Source organism: Platalea leucorodia, assembly GCF_965183815.1.
Source record: "Platalea leucorodia genome assembly, chromosome: 6".
Lineage (NCBI taxonomy): Eukaryota > Metazoa > Chordata > Aves > Pelecaniformes > Threskiornithidae > Platalea > Platalea leucorodia.
This window is the reverse complement of record NC_138828.1, coordinates 14,152,449-14,178,734: the sequence shown is the minus strand read 5'-3', so window position 1 is coordinate 14,178,734 and position 26,286 is coordinate 14,152,449. Positions and strand designations below refer to the sequence as shown.

Below are 26,286 nucleotides of genomic sequence, written 5' to 3'. Positions count from 1 at the left end.
ATATCACTGAAAACCAGCATGTAATATGTACTTTCTTTCCTATAAGGTCTAATTTCTGGTTTTGCCTGTAATTTACTGAACTATATGTGTTTGAGATGAAACATTTGAGCTGTCGTAAGTGATACTACTCAGTTCACGTAAACTCTGATTCTTGCGGATGATCACTAATTGCGTTCTTCGTTTTCCAAGTACCTGACTTGAGAAGGGGGTTCTGCCTAGCAGAAGTGCTAAGCACCTACAGATTCAACTGAAGTTAACGTGGGCTGCTCTTATAAAACACAGTGTACTTTAAGTTAAGTCTTTTTTAAAAAAATCAGGTCAAATGAGGCATTTTAGCAAAACCTTTTAAGCTTCATTTCTTTGTTTCGGTTTCCAGTCTCTAACATGAGTAGGAGCACTGTCCTCTCACTTGCGATGAAATGTTAAAATCAGTGTATTGCTACATGTGAAACAGGAGCAGTAGTGGTGGCCATTCTGAGGAAGCGAACGCCTGTGAACAGGGTCTGAATTAGTAAATGGACATGAGGTGATATGTGGGACAAAAAGGAAAAAATGTATTAAATAGCTGCTCACTGGTGAGCGCTGACAATTCTGTGTACAGAATGAAGCAAACATCCTGTGGAAAAATAGTGTGTAACGGGGTATTTGAAGACTTCATCATACCGTGGATTGCGCAAGGAAGCCAAATAAAGATTGCACAAGCGCTTTGATTTTGGTGGTTTTAAACTCATTGACTGCAAGACTGCAATCTCAGTGATGTACTTTTAATGCAGGTTTGAAAATGTATGCGATATACATTTATGTTTGTAGATTGTAAACTATAGCCGTTTCAATGAAACAATGGTGTTGTCAGTCAGCACATCGGCACGGGGAGGAAAATACCGTGTTTCTCTGTCTTGAAGACTGAACTTATATGTATCTCACAAAAAATTACCACTGTGGAAAACGACCCTTTGTTTCCGTTTCCCTGTAATTTAAGAACTTATAAAAAATGTTCTTGTTTGAATATTAAACTTGCTTGGTTATGCCAAGGATCGCAGAACAACCATCAGTCTCCCATAGAAGGAGGATGAACGATAGTTTTCAACATGTTCAGTCTCTCTTCTGGCTCAGAAAATTCAAAGTGATCATGTTCACTCTGACATTCTTATAAATGGCTGGCATCTAAACAGCAATTGCCTTGGAGAGGAAAACAAAAAAAATTTCCCCCAACTGCCTCCTCCTCACCAAGGTTAGCATTCGATTTTACTGATGAGGGATTTTTTGTTTGTTGCTCTGTTAATTCAAGCGAAATGGAAATGGGGCAGTCTTTACTGAGAAGCAGTGGGCTACTTAGTGTAAGAATGGCTAAAGAAATGTAAGTTCCTCCATGTGTATTTCTAGCGTAAGCTGCAAGGAACCCCCAGAAGCATCTCTCGGGGATTTTTCCTACTGTCCTTTATTCTCTCGCTCTCCCCGCTCCTCCACCCCCCTGGCTCCTCCATTCCAACCCCGTTATTCTCTTGGGATCAGTGTGACAGATCAAAGGCTTAGATGGGGCCTGTGCCCGAGCAACGATTTTCCTTTCCCCCCTTCAAGCTCGCTGCTAGCTCTCTCCGTGGATATCTCCTACAGATGTTCGCTCCAGAACCAGATTTTCAAAATGACAGAAGGACATACTGTGATATATCAGGACTAATTATCTTAATTCTGCTTCCTAAACTAGGATGTATTTCAGTAACATTAATCTGACAGGATAGTGCGTGGGTAACAATGCCAATTCACGGCATTCGCTTTTTTTTTTTAAAATGTTCTTGTTGTGACCTATCTGTAACCAGGACAGGAGAGAACGAGTACACATTTTGCATTCCTTCCCCATATTTTTCCAGCCCCGATTCAGCAGAGTGCTTAGGTACGTGTGTGTCTCCACCCACGTGCTGGTCCTGCTGCAATACCTTGCTGAATTGGAGCCGTCAGTGTTGTCCGCAACTGGGAAGACTTTGTAAAAATTCTGACTTGGATTCCCCATGTTCTACAACGTGAAATGTATGGGCTGGAAAGTGTGTAGTTTTGAGGGTGTTTTGGTTTTGTTTGTATTTACACATAGTGATCACTCCACTTCCTGCAATGCCTGAAAGCTCTGACTTTTGCAATTTTAACTCGCTTTCTGATTTTCTTTGTTGCTTCCCCTTCCTCCCTGTATTGTTTAGCCCTTCTGTCTCTTTGCAGCCTTGATGACTTTTTCCTTAACTATTTAGAGCAACTTCTTTTGCTCCAGACTCGGTTCATCCCTGGAAGAATTCCTACAGCTCTGGATGTTCTGACAGCCGTAGCTTGCGGCCACCCCAGCTGTCATGAGAATTTTTGCCATGCTGTAGTGGGATTTCACAGATACATTCATGGAGGTTGTGGGGCTTTTTGTTTTCAGTCAGCTCTCAACTATATGGCTTTGCTTTTACTACTCTCCGAATGACATTATTATTCTTTTTTGACTATGGATGTATTAGGCAACACGCACTTAAAGAGCTTGCGGTAGTAACTGAAGTACATCTGATTTGCTCAGTTAGATAGCACTGCATCCGAGAGAACCTTCAGCAGCGATCTGCTGAAACCCTTTTCGCTGCGTAAGAAAGCTGCCTCTCGCAGACCCAAAAAGTGCCTGTTAGCTGGTTTTCAAAGACATATTCAGTGAACACACTGCGTGGTTGACTCTAGGTTCGCCTTCCAGCAGATGCCTGTGTCACCATGTCATCCATCGATTTAGACATAAACCATTTAATTATAGTAGGAGCTTTCAGAAAGGTTTCTACCCAGGCGGCCACTCTGAAGGTTAATCTCTTGCCCAAGATGGCTTGAAACTTGCTGCCACGACGACTGCAGTTTCCAACCTGACTGGCAGCGCCAGGAACTGAAGAGTGGTTTCTAATAGAGTGGGATTCATGTTTATCCTCATGGTGGTATTTTTAATGTTGCCCGTCTACTGGATAGCCCCGCAGCTCAGCTGACAAAAGGAAAGTGGTTTCAGTGTGTTGCTCTGCAAAGGCATATTTTCTGTATTATTTATGGAGCTCCTCCCACTAATATGACTAGCTAGATTATCTGTAAGGCTGTACTCGTTCTGAAACCACTATTGATTAAATGCTGAGATGAAATTTTTTTTTAGAAGCTGTCATTGGAACATGCTTAGCCTGCACTTGCTGTCAGCTTAACAGTCATGTTTCTGTGTCTTCCTCTAAATTCCTCTCCCAGCTGGGCTCTTTCATATCTTAGCATTAAAATAGATTCTTCCTAATTAGACAGATCTCTGTCATGATAATCATCTTGAGAACGTATGCTGTATTTTCATACTGCGTATCTTTTCACAGATCAGGCCTGTACTTTGTAATTTTTCAAAATCGTAACTCACTGAATAGATCCTTTACCAAGCAATCATCTCCTGTAACTAGTAATTAGTGTCCTGTCAGCTGATATCGGTAGGCATTAGCGTTCAACTGCTGGCATCAGCAAGTTCATCTTACATCACTTAGAATTCTGATATATTTGATTCTTTTGAAATTCCAGTTGTGAAGATAGTTTTCTAAAGCTGATGTGCAGGGGGAAAAGAAAAAAAAAAAGGGTTGTAGAGCAAATACACACATTTGTGCACGCAAAGTAAATTACCGCGTAAGAGGTGAGCGTGCGTGAGTCCCTGGTTATAAATGTTAGTGCACACATCTATCACAAGTGAGGCTGTGCTTGTGTCTGCTTACAGAACAGAGTTGTTTGGTCAAGGTTGTGAGGAGCATCTGTTTTAATGACAATAATCAGTAGTAGAACAATGCTGAGAGATCTCTATTTCTTGCAATGCCCAGGCTATAATCTGAGAGTTTTTTTCCATTTTTATTTATTCAGACTCAGTGGCTTAGCAGAAGTGTTGTCCTTCACAAAAATTGAATTTAAAGAGTTCCCTAAATAGCTCATTTTGGTGTTAGTTTTTCAGAAGCTGGTAATGGTTTGTGTAAGTATCCTTAAAATAAGTGATGCAAAAATGGACTGTGAGATCGTCTCTCTCTTATGCTATTTTACAATTGCCATTCAGTACTTGGCTTTGAAAGAAAACTCTCCTGTCGGATGAAAATTTTTAGTTAGCTTTTAGGTGCTGGATGACAGCTGTAAAATAACGTAGCATGACTGACATTGTTTGTGAAATGCTGATTCTGTTGATTGTTTTTAGATACAGGGGATAGTGCTTTGTCTTATAAAAGGTTGTACTATAGAATAATGCAAGTATCACCGCTGTTGCTGTTAAAATGAGTGGGCAAATAGGGGGATACATATTCGCTCAGCTTTGGTTTAACCTCAGCCAATTAAAAAATATCTTTTGCTCAGAATCAACTGTTTTTAGAACACATTCAGATGTTTTTTTCACAAAACTGGTGATTGATCTGTTTGCAAAACTTCTAAGACTGAGCACCCGTTACTACAAAACTTTGTTCCTCAAATCATCGCCCCTGGGCTGTGCAGCCTGGCAGAACCAAGGCACGTAGCTGAGAGAGAAAAAATTCCTAGATGGTTAATAGGCTGGAATTTAATTCTATAGCAATCCAGCATGCGCTCGAAAAATACCACGTTTGCCGCCGAAGCGATAAACTGAAAGTCAAGGTATGTTTGTGCGACAACATTGACAGGTGGTATTTACCCAAGTCGTAGGACAAGAAGAGGACTCCTGTAAAAGGCACCCAAAAGCGGTCCGTAAAGAGCCCCGCCGCCGAGTTTCTGCCCCTGTGGGCCCGGGAAGGGTTTCTGTCTGCCGGCGGCTGGGGGCGGCCGGGGGCTGCGCCCCCCCCCGCGGGCGGCGGCCCTGCCCCGCGCCCTGCCGCCGGCGGCCTGCAGGGGGCGCTGCGAGGAGCCCGACCGCGCTGGCGCGGCGCTGAGCCCGGCTGCCCGCGGCCGCCGCTCCCGGCCTGCCGGCGGCAGCACCCTACCTACCAAAAAAACCCCAAGCAAGAGCCCCCCCCCCGCTTCCCCCCCCCCCCCCTTACAATCAAATTTCCATCTCTATTCCTGTACAACCAAACAGTCCTGCTGTCTTGTGGAGTCGGATGAACAGTTACGGAGGCGCTTACGACGCAGCCCCCGGCTCCAAATTAACAGAGACCCCGATCTTTTGTAAATGAGGCAGGGTCTGCAGGTTCCCCCCGCTCTTCGGCTGCTTCTGAGCAGAGCCTTAGTTTTTCCCTGTGTTGTTTTGTGATAAAGTAGTAATCGGTGAGCACGAAGAGCAGTCGGTAGCTTCACTTTGGTTCTCAAACTGATACTAAAGAAAAGTTTTTTTTTTGGGGGGGGGGGGGGGGGGGAGACATGCTCGTTAGTCCCAAGGCCAGGAAGGTGCTAATTACTAATTTTATTTCTCCACTATTATTTTCCATCCCAACATGGTCAGGAATTGCTGCAAAAGGAATGAAATTAAACCCAAATTTCATACTGCTGAGCAGTTAAAGAAGACAAAGACAGCTCTTTACCACTGTCAGTAGCTTAGAAATAGTGTCCTATGCTAATCTGCAATGGCAGAAATGAAGATGGTTTAAATCAGATCTCATGACTAATGCATGAGTTCCCAATTTTCTTTATTTCCAGCTGCACGTTAGAGAAGAAGGGTGTCTCTCTGAGGTAATTCTGGTTTATATAGGTGTATTAAAAAAAATAATTATAATCGGGAGCGCGTAGCTCATAGTGCGAGTTAGCTAATAACAACCAGCGAGAACTGTGCGTGCAACAGCTTTGTCCGCAAAACGCTTTAAAACTAGGTTCCCGGGAGGTTGTTCTGGATGCACTCATCCCCCGCGCTCCGCAGGCAGGCGGCCACCCTTCCCTCGGGAAAACGTCCCTGCCCAGCGTCTCCGGTTTCCCCCGCTGTTGAAAATAGAAAGTTCAGCCCGGTGCCCGGCAGGCAGCGGGCTCCCCGCTCCCTCCGCCTCCGTCGTGCAACAGTTGACCCGGCAGGGAAAGGCGGCCTCCCCCCGGGCCCCCTCGCCCTGCGCCGGCTGCGGGCCCGCCGCTGCCCCCCGAGCGCCGGGGCTCCGGACGCGGGCGCTGCCCGCCGCAGCGCCCAGCTCCGGCAGAGCGCAGCGGGAGGCAGGCCGCGGCGGCGGCGGCGGCGGCAGGTGGCGGCCCCCGCTCCGCTCCGCTCCGCTCCGCCCCGCCGTGCCGTGCCCACCGCCGCCGCCGTGCCCGCCGCCGCTCCGGGCCTGAGCGCGGAGGAGGGCGGGGGGGGGGGGGGGGAGCGCCATGTCCGCTCCCGCTGGGCGACGTCCGTGCCGGGTTTTGCACCTTGTCCCCGGGCCTGCCTGACGGCCTGGGGGAGCCGCCGCCGCCGCCGCCGCCGCCGCGGTGTTTACGGAGCGCTCCTGTCCTGATATCACTCCGCTGGCATGGAGGAGGAGGAGGTGGAGGAGGAGAGCATTTGATCATTGTGATGGTGGCAGGAGGAGCAGCAGCAAGCAAAGCAGAGCAGAGCGTTAGGCTGTATCAGCTCGGCGTTTTGCAAAGACTTCAGAGCTCTACTTTTTCTTTTTCTTTTTTTTTTTTTTTTTTTTCCTCCAGCTCGGCCCGGATTGTTCATGTGTTTACTTCCCCCAGCCCGAGGATTTGCTATTTAGGTTCCTGTTGAAATGCAACCGAGCAGCCAAAGTACTTTGCGAACACGGTGCGGCATAAACACCAAAACTTTTTTCTAGAAGGAAAATACAATAAGAAAGCGGCTTTGCCTGTCTTTTGATGCCGGGGAGCGCGAGTGAGTGTGCCGTGTGTGCCCAGCGTGTGCCGGTGCTCGGATGCGTGTGCGCGGACGCGCGTGTGAGCGGCTGCGTGTGCGTGTGTGTGCGTGTGTGCATGTGGAGGGGCGCGCGTGTTTCTCTTTCTACATGGGGAGAGAAGGCTTTTGGCAAAACCTCCGGAAAGCTCACGGAATCTATTTTGAAATAATGGATTATAAAAAAGAAACGGGAGGAAAGGAACTGCTCTGATAGCTCCTGGAGTTTGCTACCCGAATTGCTGCTGCTTAGTTTGTTGTGCTTCTTTTTTGTGTGCGTGTCGGTTGGTTGGTTGTGGTGCCGGTGATAACCTTTTAGCACCTTCTCTCTTTATTTCCCTTCCCCCCCCCCCCCCCCCCCCGCCTCTCTTTTTAATGTTTTGGAGCTTCTCGAGAGGGATTGGCTGGGGGGAAAGAGAAACATTTGCTTGGGATCGCTGTTTCCCTGATACATGGTGGTGCCCCCTCCCCCCCCCCCCCCCCCCCCCCCCCCGGTTCTCTAAAAAGTATCCCATCAGGACCCCGGAGGAGACTGTGTGTGTGTGAAGGGTAGGATAAAAAAAGTTCTTCCAAAATAGTGTGCCCGGGGAAGAGGATGGGGGATTTTGCAGCCCCCGCTGCCGCCGCGAATGGCAGCAGCCTCTGCATCAACAATAACCTGAACAGCAGCCTCGGCGGGGCCGGTCTCGGGGTTAACAGCACTCCCCACGGTCCTCCCGCCGCGGCTCCCGGTAACAATACCGCTACCGGCGGCGGCGTTCCCAAGCACAGCACGGTGGTGGAGCGGCTGAGGCAGCGCATCGAGGGCTGCCGGCGGCACCATGTCAACTGCGAGAGCAGGTACCAGCAAGCCCAGGCGGAGCAGCTGGAGCTGGAGCGCAGGGACACGGTGAGCCTCTACCAGCGGACCCTGGAGCAGAGGGCCAAAAAAACGGGTAGCGGCGGCGGCGGCAGCAAGCAGCAGCATCAGAGCAAACAGCAGCAAGATGCCGAGCCCGCCGCGGCGGAGCAGAGGAACCACACTCTGATCATGGTAAGGGGACGCGGGGCCGGGGGGTCGCTGTCCGCGCCGTCGCTCTCGCCGGGAGGGGCTGGCGGTCGCCCCCGTTTGTGTTCCCGGGGCGGGGGGGACGGGGCTCGGATCAACTTTGGCGGTGGCGGGGCCGCGGGCAAGCTGGGCGAGGGGGGGGGGGGCTACCGGGCGGCTTCGCAACTTCTGACGGGCAGGGGCGGGGGGGAGCGGACAAACTTTTTTCCCCCCGTCTCTCTCGAAAGGGAAGGGCTGCCCGGGGCGGGGGAGAGGGAAGGAGCGGTGCCGGGCGTGCGCCGTGGGCTGCCGAAAGCCAGAGGAGGGTTTTGTGTGTCTGCCTGCGTGGTTGGCGACGGCTTTTCCGCGGGGGGGCCGTGCGCCTGTGCTGGCTGCCTTTGGAAATCCCGCCGCGGAGGAAGGTGGAAGTTGGCTCCGCAGGCTGGGGCGAGGGCAGGAGGCAAGAAGTTGGGCAGGTTTCTGGCCTGGGCCGCCCCGGCGTGCGGGAGCCCGGCTCCCCAGGCGAGCAGCAGCTCCAGCTGAATCGCTTCCTAAACTTTCCTTGGGTTTTAAGGAGCTCAGCGAGGAGCGGGGGGGGGGAAGGGGCGGGGGCTGAGCCGGCAGGAGCGTAGCGGCAAGTAGGAAGCGGAGTTTCCCACTCGCGGGCTGCACCCGTGATGAATAATAAAGGGAGGTGCGGGGGGAGCCGGGCCCCGCGCTCCGGCTGAGCCTGATTTATAGTGGGTCGCGGCCGCCAGCCCTCCTGCGGGGGGGCGGCGGGTTTGTGGCGGCCGGCGGGGGGGATTCTGCCACGGGGGGAAACGCCTGTGTGTCCCGGCGCGTCCCGCCGTGCCGTGCCGCGCCGTGCCGCGCCGTGCCGCGGCGGGGCGGGGGTGCCCGGGGGCGGGCAGGGGGCAGCCGGGTCTTCGCCGTCTGCCGGGCGCACAATGGGCGGCGGGGAGGAGGGAGGGAGGGAGGGAGGGAGGGGAGGTGCGATGGCAGCGTGTGGTTTACAAGCCTCGCACGTCCCTCCCTCTCGCCCTCCCCCGCTGCGTGGGGCGGGAGGGTCCAGCGGGGCGGCAGCTGCCGGCGGCCCCCGCCTGGGGGGGTCTCGGTGACAAAGCGGCGGGGAGGCGGCCGTCCCGCCGGCGGCTCTTCCCCTCGCCCCCTCCCCGCCTGTACCGGCAGGGAGCAGCGGCGTCTTCATCCCGGGCCGCGCTGCCGGCTGGGTCCGGCGGGGCGCAGCGCCCCTCGCCTCTGCCCCGCGCTTTGCCCGCCCCGCAGCCCCGCTTCCCCACGGCGGGGCCCGGGCGGCAGGGATGGCTTCGCCAGCGGCAAACAAAAGCCCGGCGCCCGGCGCAAGCGCCCGCCTCGCCGCCGGGGAGCGGAGCGCGGCTGCCTCCTCCCGGCCGGGGAGCGGCCCCGGCGGCCCGGCGCACGGCCCGGCCCGCGGCGGGGGAACCGGGCGCCTTCCCGGGGCGGCGGGGAGAGGCGGGAGCGGGGCCGGCGCCGGCAGGAGCCTCACAAAGCGGCGGGGGGGTGCGGGGGGGGGGGGGGTTGCTTCGCAAACAGGAAGCAGAAAAACCTCACTGACATCTTGCTGCTTTCCTGGTGCTACCAGCGAGGCACAACCATGTTTCCCTTCCTTCTGGCGCCTCTCCGCAGGACGGAGGGCTTTAAATATACTCTTAACCCGGTGCTGCCCGCGCCGCAGCGCTTTGCCTCGGCTTGCATCTGCTCCTAGGGCAGTAACTGAGCCTCTAATCAACAGGGCCTCTCTCTCATCAGCCAGGCCGTCCTCGAATCCCTTCTCACGTCCCGTGTCGCTTCCACAAGTACAGGAAAGGGGCTGGAGGCTCAGGAGACCTCAGAATCGCTTGGCTGCGGGGAAGCGTTGCGGTGCGCCGTGCGCCCGTCCGGCTCCAGAACAGCTCCTGGGCTGCTGGGCCCTGGCTAGCGGTGGCTTGTCCTTCCCCCTCCTTCCCAAACCCCACGCTAAAGCATTAAGGGCCAGGGTTTTCGGTGAAGCCGCTCATTTGCGGAATGCGTGTTCTTCCCTGGAAGAGCCAGGACAGCCGGGCAAAGCCGTGCTGTAATGTGAAAGTTGTGGAAACAAAGTAACAAAAGGAGGAAATGCAGTTACAGCTCTCGCTGGTGTTAATTTCTTTCAGGTTGGGCCACTTGAAGAGCTAGGAGTAGCCTAATTAAAGGGTAGTTTGCGATGAAATTAATCGTAACAGAATAATTTTTCTGCTACAGTCTTCATGCTGTTTAAATGTACTCGATGTGCGCTATGCTTTTCATCTTAAAAAGAGAAATTCCAGTACTTTGTAAAAATATGACCTATTTCCATCATGCAGTTTGTTTGTTTTTTTTTAAGAATGCGTACACAAATGTTGCCGAAAAATTTGGAAACATTATCTGCTTTGTTTCACTTGTAGAATGTTAATTATCATTTTTGCCTAATATCTAGGAACATTAGGGAACATTCCTGCGTACATGAAAATAATGCTTAAAACCTGAGAAATTGCTCCTTTTAAAGCAATTGAAAAGTATTTTCTTTGAGACATTTGTGCTTTTTATAGTACAAAAAACCCCACCTTCTTCATTTCTAGCAATCATAACAGTTTGCTAAGTTTCACTGTTTATGTGCATCATGATTTTTATTTGCCAAAACAGTTCAACTTTATTTAACATTTTCTTTTGGCATGAGAAAACAGTAAACTACATTTTGGGGATATCTCCCTTTCTTTATTCTCTGGTGAACTCCAGCTGAGAGGTTTACAGCGGAACAACCGTATGGATCTGCTACTGCTTTACTGTTTGCACAAAATCATTATTAAGTTCTTCCCTCAGATTATTAAACCGCGCAATTTGGAAATGAAGCAGTCAGGATTAAATGACAACAGAAACATTGAGGATAGCAAGAAATACTGGGTTTAATTCTTTTTTTATCAGGGCAAATCAAAGGAAAGTATTGTCAGTGTGCGTGCGTGTCCCTCCCCAGATTGGGAGACGCTGAGAAGGGAGGGGAGATGTGTGCTGGGTGGGCAGCCGGTCACCCAACAAACCCTCCCAGAAGCTGGTGCTGACACACATGCTGAGGTGCCCCGCAGCAAGCTGGGCAAAAAACATCTTTAGAAGGCGATTATTTAAAGACATCCCCTCTGGTTTTCTTCATTTGATGGAGTACAAACTATCCGGTCTGTACAATGCTCCTTGTCGCCACCCCCACAGTTTACACCCTCGCTCCCTGAGTTCATGAAAGGGATTATGCAGTTTTCACTCTTTAGGACTCTATGTCAACTGACGAGCAGTTATCAATGGGAGCCTTTTTTCCAAAAGGGATGTAGGAGCATGGGCTTGCCTTTATTTCATGAATTGCTAATCTACTCTGAATTTGTGTCTTGTTATAGACCAAGTTTGCACTGGCTGAATTTTGAAGTATCTGGATTTATAACTGTTTCAACCTCTTCTACTTGAGGAGAACAGTGGGTTTCAGAACTCGTTTGGTCCCATACAGGCATTGATTGGGACGTGCACAAAAATTAAAATTGTTTATAAATGTCTGGGAGGACCTTCTTTTTTTTTCTTTTTCCACCCAGTTCAACCTGGCAAAAGCCAAAGTTGTTTTCCGTGCCTTTGAGTTGGATTATTAGAACGCTGTACCAGCTTGGGTTTCAAAGGAAGTATTGGGAAAATTTGCAGCCCATCCAAAACTCTGCTGCTCCTCTTCGGACTGGTTCCAGGAAATATCAACACATTATTTCAGTTCCTTGGTTCTTCGTGAGCTAATCTGCCTTCTTGTTTCCTCCTTTAAGTGCAAGAGTCTTCTGGCTCTGCATCCATGTTATTGTGTGTGGTTCAGAGATATTGTGTGTGTATACACATCCACACATTATATATAAAATAAAGAATAAATAATGTATATTTAGTATATAATAAACAGCCAAATATAAATATTGCAAGTTATATTGCCTCTGTTTCTTATCCCTGACACTGCTGTTCTTATTGTGCATTTTTTGTCATTCTTTTGTCCAATGAAACACTACATCTGTAATTACCATATTGACCTTCTAATGCGCATTTATTTGCGTCTGAGCTCTACTGTGAAGTATAAGGGGGGCTGGAGCTACGTTTTCCTATTTTGAAAGCTCTTCAAGACTTTTCTTATTTAGCATCATTATGGGTTTGATAGCTACTGTCATACTGACCATTTCTAACCCTAAAACCAGTCCTTAGGAAACTGAGTTTTAGACACCATAAACATAAAATGTTATTTAGATCACAGAAATTAGTGATGGAAGTCAAATGACCTATTAGGTCATCTTTTCCGTTCCCCTGCCAAAGCATACTATGCCAATTCAGAGTTACTTTAAAGTTAGAGAAAACACGGCTGGCAAATAGAGTATTTTCCAATACTGCTTTTTACCCATTCTGGGCTAATGCGCTGCCTCGTGGAAGTTAATGATCACGTTGCCCTTCTACCTGCGGGAAGGGAGGCGGGCAGGCCAATCCTTTCAGCTTGCTCTGTGTGGGGACAGAATGAGATGGTCAGAATTATAGAAATCTGGTTATCTCTCTTCCTCGTTGGCAGATAGTCCACCACAGAAAAGTAGTTTCCCCTCTCCCCCCGCAATCTCTCCTTTTTGTTGAAAAAGGTATGCCAAGTGAAAAGTGTAACTTCTTAATTTGTTGCCGAAGAATGCTGTCAGTCTTGTGAGTGGTTTTTTAAAGCTTACACCTGCTGTATTTAATGTGTACCTGTGCGTACGTTCATAAACCTGTGCACATTTCTTGTGTTCTTTCTCATGTAATATTGCTGTTTAACTTACTTGACCAGGTGCTCAGGAGTTCATCAGTTATGCTATAGGAAACGTCTGTTTCTCTAGCATTGCAAAGATGAAAAAGAAAGATGATTTTTCAGATGTTTCTTTTCATTTTCCACAAGAGGTTGAATACTGCAGCCCTTACTCGTGCCTGATGACTAAGTAGGATTAAGCATCTCTTCAGTTAATAAGCTACATCTGATCTTGCTCACACCAGGGTAAAGTCAGTAGTAAATGCAAAACTGGGATGATATCAGAATTAAATCCCAGGCCAACAATGCTCCTTCTCTTTCATATGCATCATGGAAGGAGTCATCCTGTCACCCTTTTTGTTTCGCTCTTCCTATAAGGGTGGATCTCTGTGTCTGTCTTATTCCACAGCCTCTCCCGTTTTTCTTCTCCTTTTCATACCGACTCCCGCTTGATGCTCCTGTGTGATTACCGTCCTTTAGGACACGGAGTTTTTGTGTTGACCTCCTTTTGCAGTTAGTCAGCACAGTAGGTTTCAGCTTAGCAAACCGAAAGGAATAGAGAGACACTTCAAGCACTACTAGCCTCTGATGACCTTTATATGCTCTGATAGAAAGTGTGTCCCTTTAAGAGATAGTGGGTTGGGTTATTATGAGCCATAGCTGGAGCAGGGCAAGTTGTATTTTGATGTACAGTTGACAGTCACGGTGAAATCTAAGCTTCAGCTTGACCAAATAGCACGTGTTGAAAGTCCTCCAGTGAAGTTCTAGGCATTGTCAAGTTCAGGAAGAACAACTTTGGCTGGGACACGTCCAAAACTCATTCTGCTAACGCAAAGCCAAAAATATTAACGTCTGATTGTGTTAGGACAACTGGCTGCATTCAGGTTAACCTAAACTTGCAGTAACTTGACCTAAAGCTTAAGGCTTCGCAAGTGGCTTAAGCTGGTGTAAACCTGAGCTGCCGCCACTGAGCAAGTCTCATCTTTCATGCTCTTGTCAGTGGCCATATGTTCTTGTGGCCTCCCCTTGCTAATGCTAGCCCTTGCTCACGTACCCCCGCTGCCAGCTGGTTCACCGAGCAGGCAGGGAGGGAGGGCAGACGCGTTTCTTCCTTTTTTTCTGGGTTAGTTTTTAGCTGGATCAGATCCATGATTTGTTTGACTGTCCCTCCCGTGGGCAGCACCGTCTTACAACACCTTAATCCTCTTGTGAAACTTCACCCTTATCCCAGGATAAACACCTGGGACCTATTAGTTAAAACATGCTCACCTGGTAGCACACATTTTACCTGAGCTAAGTAACACCTGGTGTCAGGGGGCAGGATTCTGTTCCTGAATACAGGCACTGAATCAGGAAAGGCTGTAAGTAGCAAAGGAGTCAGAGTTCGTTTTTACTTAAACACTTGCATGTATATGACATTTGGTTGCATATTACTCCAATATGTATAATTCATGTGAGAGATGTGCTTGGATTAGCAGAGGTTTAGGGACAGGTCTGACAGCCAGGAACTGCTGACTGGAATCGTTCAAGTGTGTTGTTTTGTGAAGTGAAACGTGAGGTACAATCTCAGGCTGAAATTACGGACCTGTAATCAGTTTTCCAGTCTGTTCCAATAAGCAACGTACTTGTACACGCGGTGGGAATTCGGGAGTCTTAGCAACTTGAAGTATTTATTTTCCTAGTTTGTCTAAGATGCTGAATCACAAAATCATGTAACTTTGATTACTCTTTTGCTTCCCCCTCACACACTTCAGTTTCACAACGTTTGTAGCTCAAAGGTCATCATAGACTGCTCCTGTTTGCTTTTTGAATACTTGAAACCCAGCTTCATAGGAGTTAAGAGAAAATGTCTTTTTAAACTTGTGTTAATTAATAGGACAGCAGCTGCTGAAATTTTGCGCTTACAGGAAGGGGCTGAGCTGCCTTCTTTCAAGACTTCCCTCTTTCGTATTGATTTTGTTTGCCACCACATACAGTTAAAATTGGCAAGGAGATAAGAACCTTTAATGTTTAGTTGACCTGAGAGGAGTGTGTCCGCCCATAGGAACTTTGTATTTTCTGTATGTGTAACTGCTAAGGCTAATGCTGCAGTGCTGCTGGTAGCGTAGATGATCTATTGCTGTTTGCTTGCTGTCAGTTCTGCACAGCCACAGCGTTCATGGAGTAGAAAAGAAGTTTGAACTGATGACTTTTGGAATAACTAAGCTAATAAACAGAAAGACCAACAGCTCAAGGATTTTCTTTCCCGTACTGGTTTTTTATCAAGGCCACTTTCTGTAGGGTTTTCATATAGGGCTCTGTCGTGTTCTATAGGGTTCTCAGGTCTCAACTATTGAAGCTTGGTGGAGTTGCATTTTAACTGATTGAAGGCGGGGCTCTTCCCCTCCTCCCTTCTTCACACTTCAGTCTCCTCCCTACATTGCTTTAGCTATGTGCCATACAGGAGCATTTCAGGTTTAATAAAACAACTCAACTTCATTTTCCTCTGGCCTTTACGTTCAGCTGAACAGCTGTTGAGTGCTGCAGTGAAGGTGTCGCTTTTCTGCATCGTCTTTATGCTGCTTGTGAAAATCTCAGGCCTGTTCAGAAAGTCCTTGGATATTGTGTACCTAGGTAAAGAGCAGAGAATTGGTCCTTAACCTTACTCTGGCCCTGGGCGTTACCACAACAAGAAGCCAATATGCCTACGTACGTGTGTTTATGTAAACCAGCACACGTACACATACACTGGTTTGTAAACTGCAAGGTAAAGTGAAAGGACTTATGATCAGTGATCAGTTTTGATAGTGAAAGGGGATGTACGATTCCGGTAAGTTTAAGAACCACTGGTATGCACCCATTTTCTATATTTTCAGCCGCTTTCTCTTTCCTTTAGCTTAGATCTGATACACCGTGATGTTTTGGCACCTCTTCCTTGTGTTTAATCTAAAGGAGGAAAGGAGGTGGTTATGGCAGATGAGATGCTGGAAGAGTTCTGGAAAGTATTGGAGTTTTTTAATCGTTTAAGATATTTCCTTACATTAAGGAGGATAGACCAGCACTTAGCCAAAAGAGAAATTGCAGCATTTCCTACCACTTCTGTTTATGCAGAATATTGTGGTTACAGAGTCTCTAGTATTTGAGAAAATGACTTTAAAATATGACTGCCTTAGCTGGCAGTAGTTGTCTTTAGACTGCTAAAAAGATTGTTACATTTCAGCTGTGATTTTTGCTGCTGTTCATTTTTGTCTCTGAAGCTGGTGGCTGTTGTTCTGATTTCTCTGGATTGCATTCCAGTGCATAACTGAGGCAGCATAGGGAAAACTGCTACCGACACGAAATAACCGATTTTTTAATGACACTTTTGGCAAGTGGTACCTCTATTCATTATACATATTTTTAGTTGTCACTGAAGCAGGTAATGTAGCTTTGAAGACTTCAGCGGACTCGTACAGAAGACTGTAGACTTCTGTAACTGAATGGCGGCCACATTGTTCGAGCTCCAAATTGGCTGAAGCGTTCTGGCATGTAATCCGTGGCTGGATATGAAGTAATGGTTCAAAATAATCTGTAGGTCCTTCTATTGCAGCACATTTCTGGGCTGAGCTTGCTGTCTTTGCATTCCAGTAAAAGTGGAGATACCATGCTGAGGTTGCAGTGCTATCTGTTTTTCCTAATTGGATGACAAATTTGTGCTAACGAGTTTGTAGGCTGAAAGATTATTTAAAGGCTGGATTGCTGCAGTTTTGAAAATTCACCTGAGAGAATTTGGCTTTACATTTTTTTCACCCCAAGGGAGTTGACTGGGCCTTTTCTAACACGTTTTAATATGTATTCTGCATCATGCAAAACAACAACAAAAATCCATTTATTTTCTCTCCTCTGTTTCATTTACAACAAAACAAACCAAAAAACTTTGTATTCTCACTAGGGTTTACTGCCCTTCTCGCTAACGTTTTTCTTGTGGGAAATGCCAGCAGTGGGTAGGGATAATGGAGATTTGTGAATGTAGAATAGCAAAACCAAAATTGATTTTGACTAGTGGCATTAAAAGCCTCACCTCTCCCTCACCTATTACTGTGATAAAGTGTATGGCAGTCTAGTTACAGCCAGAGAAGGGTTCTGGGAAGCTGGCGTAGACCATCTTTCTTTATAGTTGCTATGGATATTTGAATACAAGAAACATGGTATTTTGTGTTTTTCGTGTTGTGTCAAAATACCAAGTATCTTGAAAAAGCAGTTCCTCAGGAATGGCAAACTTGTCTCTTGCTCTCTTTTTACTGTAAAATTGCATGCTACTTAAAGCCAGTGGTAAGAACACATTGTGTGTCTTTTAAGTAGTTTATCCAAATGAAATACCCGAGTTCTCACAGCACACTGCATACGATACAAAACTTTATTATGCAGGTCCTGAAAGCATCACAGTCTCTGGAAAACCTAGCTAGTTAACCTCTCTGTGGTCTCTTCATGTGTTACTGCCTTAAGGTTAGTTAGATGAGGCAGCTGAAGCAAATTAACAATTTGCTGCCTTTAAATGGGGCTGTCTCCTCCTCTTCCCTCTGTGCTGCAGTCCTACACCTGTGCTGGTGCTGGCCTGGCGGGCCCGTCTGTGGTACGAAGCTAGCAGGGAAAATTACCTGTCTAGGAGAAAAACGGTGTTTATTTTTTGGTGGAAGGTAAAACTGCGCGGCACTGAGGAAGAGGGAACAGAGGAAAGGGGAGGCAGAAGGCACCGCGTCAGCAAAGCTGTGAAATAAGCTCTGCCTGTCCCCTGTGACCATGCCCTTGTCCTCTGCCAGTTCTCTGGTCAGCTCCCAGTTGAAAGCCTGGCAGTTGCGGCACGTCGCTGTAGTTAATTTGGGAGTGAAATACTTAGGTGGTTTATGGAACACCAGACAGAGCGTTATGGGAAGCGTCTTTGGGAATAGTGACATGGTTGTTTGTAAGGATGAGGTGATGATCCAAAGTGTAAAGAAGGCTGAGAAGAATATCTTTTCACCCCAGTCTAGTCTAAAGAAGACATCACGCTGGCCACAGTGTGGGCTTGTGTCAGGTAGGTGACCACTGTCCTTCTTCTGAGGAAAAAAAAGTGCTTGTGTTCATATCTTTTTTTTGTATCCTAATTTCCTTCTGAAAATTGATAACCTTTGTTTATGTCTTTCTGATAAAAAAGGGAAAAATATGATTTTGCTTGATCTTTACAGTATGGTAATAGCATTTTTTTTTTTCAGGCTACTCAGTTGTGTTTATGCTCATTTTAATTCCATGTAGAATAATAAACTAGGTAAAATGATTATGAAAGGCCCATGTAAAAGGTATCACTGTCCATGGAAAGTGATACCTTGACTTACATACGGGACTTTTGAGGTAATACTCAAGTGAGCTGCCGTGTCCAAGGTAAAGACACTTGCATGTGGTTTTATTTTCCTTTTATCTGAATCCAACTCTGGGCAATATGATGATGATTTTTATTCAAGTAGTCCAGGAAAAAAATCACAGATGGAGCAACTTCTACCAACTTTGCTTTGTAATATGAGAATTAGTAAAGATGATGTAAATTACAATTCTCTAAATAGATTTTTCCTGAAATTGTACTTTGAGTGCTCATTAGCATAGGTGATTTAATTAATTTTTAAATAAGTTAGTGATGGGATGTTCAGTGGGGTGGGGGTTTTTTTTGTTTGAGTTTTTTTTGTTTGTTTGGGTGGGTTTTTTTGTTTGGGTTTTTTTTGTTTATTTTTTTTTCTCCTTTCTCAGATGTTTTATTTCAGAATTAGCTCACTTGTTAGAAGCCAACCTATTTGCACAACAGGTAAACAACAGTATTAGCAATATTGGTATTTCTAATGCAGTGTGTTCCATAGGTCAAGTTTCACTAGTGGTTACTTGAGAAGGCATTGTTTCTGGTTTCAAAATTATTTACTTCCTATATCTGTGACTTATCTGTTGTGGATGGTGACCACATGGTGAACGTAGGTCGTAAAGTCGCATAAAGAGTTTATCAGAACACATTTGGACTGGCTAGCTTGCCCATAAAGGTAATGGCAGGAGTGAATTGTGCTGGTCATCTTGAATAACAGTAGAATATGTAACAAATTTTAACCGAAGTACTTAACCTCATATTTTTTTTCCCGTTTTTAGAATGTGCTTTTTTTAAGGTAAGAGAAGCTTTTCTGAGCTCTTCATCTACAAACTTCGATGTTTGTAAGTGTAGGAAGATAGCTGAGGCCAGTAAGTGAAAAACAATGATTAGGTCATATACACAGGGCTCTGTAGAGGAACGTAGCATAAACAAACTCATATACATTCTTAGATGTTTTATATATATATACTCATATCTATTCTTACATGTTTTAAGATTCAATATTTAAGCTGAGAATCAAATGTCTTTCCTGTAGTGAAGGGAAGAAACTAAATGCCTACAGTTGTATAAAACTTCTATCGGTGCGATATCAAATATAATTTTTTTTTTAACTAGACAAGATCCATAATTTTATAATGCACATCGTAAAAATTCTGTTAAGAACTCACTTTGGGTAGGATCTTTTTCTTGCTTTTGCCCTTGGTTTAATTGGTTAGGAGTTTTGTGGGGTGGGGGGTGTTGTTGTTCTTGTTGGGGTTTTTTTGGTTGGTTGTTTCTGCCTGTTTCTGCTTAAAAAGGTAGAGTTCCAAGTATAGCTGTCTCTACTGTTGTCCTAGTAGAGATGGATTCGTAGCCTGAGTGCAGATGAGAAAGTCAAATGTGTATGTTATTGCAGTTTATCACAGAGTTTTGTAACTAACTCTCTGGATACTGCCCTCAGAGGTAGTGTGTTGCAGCTGTTGCACTCACGTGTAGGTCATGATAAGGCTGCCTTCCTAAGGGCACGTAGTACTTTAAAAAAAAAATAATTAAAATTCTCTTTTCAGTTGTTTACATTTTCAAAGCTGTTTTTTCTTAGTTGGAAACGGGGAGAAATTTGGCTAAAGCAGTTTACTTCTTTAATCTAAGAAGCAGATTAGGGGAAAATACACTGTTTTCCCTGCTCTTTTAGGAAGTTCTTTTCAAGAATGAGAAACTGCATTGTGGTCTGCCATTTGTGGTCCTTCTAGCAGCAGTGGGAATAGAGAGGAGAGGGAGATTAGCTACTTTATGACCTGGGGGGGGGGGAACCCCAGACTTTCAGTGTGCTTAATATTTGCTTGCTAACATGTGCTGAAGACTTAGTCTGCCTCCTTGTAGCCCTGATAGACCGACTGGAAGGTGCCCATGCAGGCCCAGAGCATATCTGCGCCAACACCAGCAGGAACGTGGTAGGTCTTTCCCCCAGCGTCTCCTCCCAGCTTTCTGGGACCGCTATCCCGTTCATCCTAGGAGTGGTAGATAAGAAAGTTTGCCTTCTCTGCACTGTCAGTTTCTCCTTCCAGTTTGGAAGGAGAAACAAGAAGCCGCTGCGTCGGAACTGCAGAGACCTGGGGCAGTGGATGGGAGGACAAGAAGAAAGCGTGGGCCAGGAGATGGACAGAACCCAGGCCGGGGTAGGCAGGGGTGGAGCAAAGCAGACGTCGGCAGTAACAGAGGGGCAGAAATACATAGGAAGGCGTTGGACTTGTGGAACCAGGCTGGAGAGTGGAGCTTTGCTTCTGCCCGTGTACTCAGGCTTCACCAAGCGCTGGCCGCGGCTAGTCAGTGAGAATACAGGTGCTTGTAATGAACTCGGCTTTTGCTAGCTTGAGTAGCCGGCTTGATGCTGGGGCTTTTAACGAGGCCGTACTCATGGTTGGATGCAAATCAGTTGTTTTGGAGTTGGGTTTTCTTGCTTTTCCAGATCTTGTGTCCATCAAAGCATTACAGTGTGTTATGCTATCTGATTTTCTGCACTGTTGTTAAATTAGGTGGTGACTTTTTTTTTTGGTTTTGTTCAGATTTGAGGAATTCTAAACACTTTCCAGCAGCACAGGTAATGAATTTATGTGACAATCGTTCAGCAAACGTAAGCCTGCAGACAGCAGGCTGGCTTTTCTTAGTTACCTGTTGCATATTCCTTGGAAGCCACCAACAGACCGCAGCAGTGGAAACCACTGCCCCAGTGACCTCTTCCACATTGGTAACAAATGCGTGTATTTTAAATCCTTTACGTCCAAATCCAATTTACACATTTCTAAAGTTGGTTAAGTAAGTGGTGTGGGTTTTTCTCCTGATGGATTAGCTTTGTTTTGCTAAAACAAGCTACATTTCGATACTTTGTTTCCCCTCTGTGTATACATTCACTGCCTATATAAACCAGTTTACAAACTTGATTGCTATGGCAGGTAGAAAGCGATGCGTATTTCTCAAACCAGTGGAACAAGTGTGTTAGGTACGGTGGTTTCGTGGCTGGCTGTATTCCTGTTTTCTGATGGATACAGAGAGAAATGCTGAGGAGTGCACCGCAGGCCTTGTATTACTAAAGAGCTGTGAGAGATTTCCTTTCCCTTGGGTGGTAGTGTCTCATATTTTTGGAAGGGAGGGAATGAGCTTCTGTCCCTGAGGTCAAACTACACCACCAAACAGCCAGGATTTTCAGAAAGATTTACAGACTCGATAATGCAATAAGCCATAGTTATAATCGTGTCCTCTCGTTGGCGGAGCAATCCTGTCCGTGCCACAGCGTGTGAAGCAGGTGGTTAGCGCTTCAGATCGTTGGAGTGGTTGAGTTGCATACTGTTAAACAGGTGAGCTTGAAAATTAATGCCATGTTTCATCGGACCTACCTGGACCTGCACAACTTGGGCAATTACTGTCTCAGGCAAAAGACTGAGTTTTTCCATAAGAATGCCTTAAAAATTCTTCAGAGTGCTTTGTAATAGGATTTGTATGATCCAAAAGTATGCCTTTTGCAGACTTAAATTGTTTGGGTGGTTGATAGAACTAAGTTTTACTTGCAGTATTTCATGATTCAGTCATAATACTGAGACGGCAACATTCCTCAATTGGTAAACCTTCATAATGCTGGCATTTCAATAAGGGACCATATGTGACAGAGCTGTCCTCTTTCATCTGAGGGGGGTGGCAGGACGACATACATAGCTGACTGTATTTTCAGCATGATGTTTTACCTGTCCGAGAAGTATCTGTACTCGGTTTAGATAATTTACTTGCCTTCATCACAAGAAGTTTGAGTTTGCCCTTGAGGCAAAGACAAAGAATGATATGGACACTTAGTGTTGCGAGAGCAAGGGAAAATCCATCGTGTTTCACACCTAGGATGTAGGATGCACCAGACCGTGAGAGGGATCCTTTTCTTTCTCCTAGGACTGTAGAAGTGAACAGAAGGTCTCATGTATTTTGGTAATATATAAGTAATAGCGTGCTTATTTTCCTCTCTTATTATTGACAGCTGTGTTTTTATGTATTGCTTCTGTTCCTTTTCTGTAAATATGAATATAAATCAATCTCTTATTCTTTGTTATGTTGTGAAGAGATTGTTTGTATAATGAGGTATTAAAGGGGACGTTTAACTTCATTTAGTTCATCTCTGAGATGCGGAACATGTAAGAAAAGTAACAAAGTAAAAGATATCCGTGGAGACAGAAGTGGAAGCTTTGTGGTAATATTTAGAACAAATTGGGGGGGATATCTTGGAAAGTTACTACTGACAGGCAGAACCCAATACTTGCGTAAAGAACTATGCTAATTCTTGTAATAAACTGAGTTTTGGCAAACTGCACACACACACACAAAACAGGTTCATTGCTTATAGTTGAGCCATTTATAAAGAAAATTTTATTCATAACTTTTTTTCTGTCAGATGTCAGGACTTCCTGGCTCTATTTTCCAATACTCCCTATGCATAGTTTTATTTCTAAACTCCAGAATTTAGAAATCCAGAGCGGTCATTTCTCACATACAGTCTGCACGCTTGTGGCATCGTGCAATACTCTGTGAACAGCAGTTACGAAAAGCAGTTTGTGTATGGGAAATTTCTGAAAGTTATCTGCATCTCTGCTGGGAAACCCTCCCTGAAAGCTAAGGATCCACAAATTGTAAGCTATTAAAAACTAATACAGACGTTAAAAGCCACACGTCAAATGCAAGATATTATTGCACGTGTAGCAGAGATTAGATTCAAATGATGGCTGAGGTGTGTGGGCTGGGCTCTGACTGAAAGAAAGAGGATAAAGGATTTGTGAGTGCAAACCAGACCACTTCTTTTACTTCCAGTGGCAGGGGCCCGTGCCCAAGGGGAAGAGACCCAAATCTTCAGAATTCTCAGTGCTTGTGCGTGCATGTTATTTGTCTGGGTGGTATAACTGACGTAAAAGCACGTAAATACTGTATTTCTAATTCCTCACAGTAAACCTGTACATACGTTTCAAATATGTGTTTATATTTATGTGCAGTCATTATATGATTGGTTTCATTCAGCATAGATGATATCCACTGATGGTTTGGTTTTTATTGAGAAAACATACTTTCACAAGTGCTTTATAAATAATAAATACGTCACGTTGCTCTAAGGCTATCATTCTTTGTAGCAGAGGATGTTGCGTTAGTTTTTTAAGTGTCGGGGAAGAGACGTACAGCTAGTCTTTACAGTTCAGTAGCCTCGTGCTGAAATTGCTCGTAAGACAGTATAATTCATATAGAGAGAACCTTGCAGTGACTAATGGATTTATTTATGGTAAATGTGTGTTTTGACAACTGGGACCATACTTTTTAATTTCCGTTTGTAAGGTGGAAGTTTGAAGAATTGGAGGGCTCTGACACTTCAAGAAAATTATGTGATTGGAAAAAGTCTTCATTTCCTCCAAAATCATTTTTCTGCAAAGGCCTCTCATCCTGGCACTGCTAAGTTAGTTTAATTCCTCCAAAGGAAGTAGAGGGGGGGGTGGGAAACCCACAGCGCAACTCTGTTTCTGCAACAGGGTTTTACTGGCTGCTTCAATTCAGTACCCGCTATTACTGGCGTATGGATTTATCTCAGTAATGGCTCAGTCACATACGGGAGATGAAGTTTTAGAACTGGGCTATATTTAAAAATTTGTTTAGTGTTGGCTTTATTCTTTCTGGCTGAAACTTTTGTGAGGTAGACCATTGCTTTTGTGAAAACTGGATTGTAATCTAGTCATCTTATTGAGCAGAATGTGTGGGAGTGGAGAAGTGGCAATCTCTTTTCTCAGTGGTGGTATGTGAAGCTATTTTCATTTGGTGTGATGTTAGGAGAAATACATTCTGACCCACACAGTAATGAAGGCTGCAGGTTTTCTTCAGGACAACAACAACAAAAAAAAAAGTCTTGAATTTTTGTAGCAAATAGCCGCTGACTTGGAAGGGCTAATTCTGTACAGCCTGTCATGGCGCGGAGGCCCCGATGGGCAAAAATAGCAGGCTTTTGCGTTTGACTGCCTTTTCGCAAGGTGCTGCCAGCTCTGTATTTTTTGAGCAGTAACACCTGTCTGTGTTAGTCTAGCAAATGAGCAAGCGCTGGGAAAAGGGCATTAATCTGCCCCTTCATGCTACCAGCAGCACGAGGTGAAGCATGAGAGGGCTGTACCGTTGTTCCCTGTTGTCCCGTCAGGTCCATCCGAGCACTCCAGTCTGCTGGTCAAGCTGGAGAAGGGTAACGTGGGGAGGCAGAATCCCACCGGTCCCTGATCAGCGTGTGCCGAACTCTAGGTTGATCCACTCACTTGTGTGATTTCAGGGTTTTGTTTTTTCTGGAGGACAAGTAAGAGCATCAAGAAGCTGGTTTCTTCCATATTTAATATTAAAAGCACTTACTAGTTCCATACATTCACATGAGCAAGTACATTAGGTACTTTAAAGAATTAACCAAAACTATTATAAATGCTGAAATTAAGTCTGTTCTTAAAATACAAGTTAAGGGAAGTAAATAAGTTACTTAAATCTCTCACAAAGTGTAAGATATTGTATAATGTCTGGAGCCCAGTCCCACAATTAAAAAAATTTAAAAATCCGTGGGATTACTACTCTGTGCAGGGAAAGACCTTGGTAATAAGCCCTGAGCTCGCATGCCATCCTGGACATAAAAATAGCCAGCCGTCCAGGCTACGGCAGGGCTGCGCGGAGGCTTAGGGGCAGGAGGAGATGTGCACTCTCTTTGTTATTCAATGCTTGATGTGCTGGGCAGCAGCCCGCAAGCAAGAGATGGGTTTTACGTAAAAGGAAGTAATTTTAATTTGAAGGAAGGTTTTATATGACTTTTTTTTTTTTTTTTTTCTTTGCCTTGGATATTTATTTAGTCTTTACCCACTGCTGGAAATTGAGTCGGACAAGAGAAAGAGTACAAACTTCTCTGAAAGCTGAAGGAAACAGAATAGCTGAGAGGTCATTCTGGCTCCCTTCCAGCTTGCGGGGAGCCCCGTGAAGCTGCCGGAGTGCACGCAGTCACGTAAGCGCCCGTTCTGATGGCCACCGGGCAGATCTCTTTGGCTTTAGCCTGGACTTCTTCCCTTCGGGCCCGGTCGCTGCCGCTGATGCAGTTGCGTCAGGGGAGCCGCAGCGAGGGGAGTCCGGCTGCAGCCGCTCTGTCCCACGTGGGGTGTGCCGGAGCGGTGCTCCCAACGGCCCCGCTGGCGCTCGGCCCTCGAGCAGCTTCCAACTTTACCGTCACCCTAAGAGTGTCATGATTTTAACTCAAATTGCCTTGCTTTTGTGCGTTTCTGTAGGGCCTTTCCAAGATGGTTGGTAATGCATAACTTTTTTTTTACTGGGGGTTAATATTTGATATGTCTCTTTTTTTTTTTTTTAATTATTATTTTGTAAAATAATACGTGCTCTTGGTGACTATCCAACTGAGATCTGCTCCAGGTGTTAAAATGTAATTTATTAAATCAAAGTAATGGCTAAAGTACTAGTATTTCCTTCCAGGGCTAAAATTCAACTGTCCAGTGAACTGTTTTGTGGTGGGGGAGCAAATGCTTTAAGAAAGATACTGTACGAAATGTGTGTCCCTTTCATATTCCACCTGGCATGTTCTGATTTTATTTTATTTTTTCATTTAATAATTTTCTGTAGTGGTTTCTTTCAATGCACTTTGCGCGGTCAGTCTTGCTCACTTTGTGCAGTGGGAGAAAGAGTCGACAGCAGCTTTAAAACAAACATAGTATTTCTGCATTTGTTTTCCCTGTTTTGGCATGGACTGATATGTGCGAAAGGTTTGCACATTCACTGTATACTTTAGCCTTTGATCACTTTTATATGCATGTATTACTGACCACAATGTACTATGCCCTGTTCACTCAGCTTCTGCCCCAGAAAGTAGACGGACAGAGGCAGCGAGTGAAGAATTCACTAAGACAGAAGAAAGAAACACAAGGTGGATTATGCTGGTAATAGTAGCAATTACTCTGTGTCTTTTTCCAAAGAACCGCTACTGCACTTAGTAAAATAGATTAGCCTAGATAAAGGAAAAATCTACTGCCTTCTTTTTCTGCAGGCATGAGTGATCCTGTTCCTTGCAAGCTGCAGAAGGATACAGGGAGACTAAAATTAAGCCACATCTGTTAATCACTACCAAGTTGTCTTTCACATTTCCAGTGGCATGGTCCCTGTCATAGTGAAGAAACACTAATAGCAGCATCGCTACCCCTCACGTGTACTTTCTGTCTGCGTTTTCATATAACCCACCTCCTTAGAAGAATTAGAATAATAAGAAAAAAAATCTTGAAACAAGATCTTGAGGTTTAGAATATCTTATCCTAATGTTCCTTTTCCTCAGGTCCATA

At 45.7% G+C, this 26,286-nt stretch overlaps 1 protein-coding gene across 2 annotated transcripts in view; it reads left to right on the top strand.

Moving 5' to 3' along the window:
- The first annotated feature begins 7,346 nt into the window (after window positions 1–7,346).
- The window catches only part of MAML3 (mastermind like transcriptional coactivator 3), a 246,784-nt gene continuing 227,844 nt past the window's right edge, over window positions 7,347–26,286 (top strand). For both annotated transcript variants that reach the window (XM_082315075.1, XM_082315074.1), the window contains exon 1: window positions 7,347–7,802. In XM_082315075.1, the coding sequence (XP_082171201.1) occupies window positions 7,365–7,802 (438 nt within the window). In that variant the 5' untranslated portion in view covers window positions 7,347–7,364. The remainder of the gene's footprint in view (window positions 7,803–26,286) is intronic.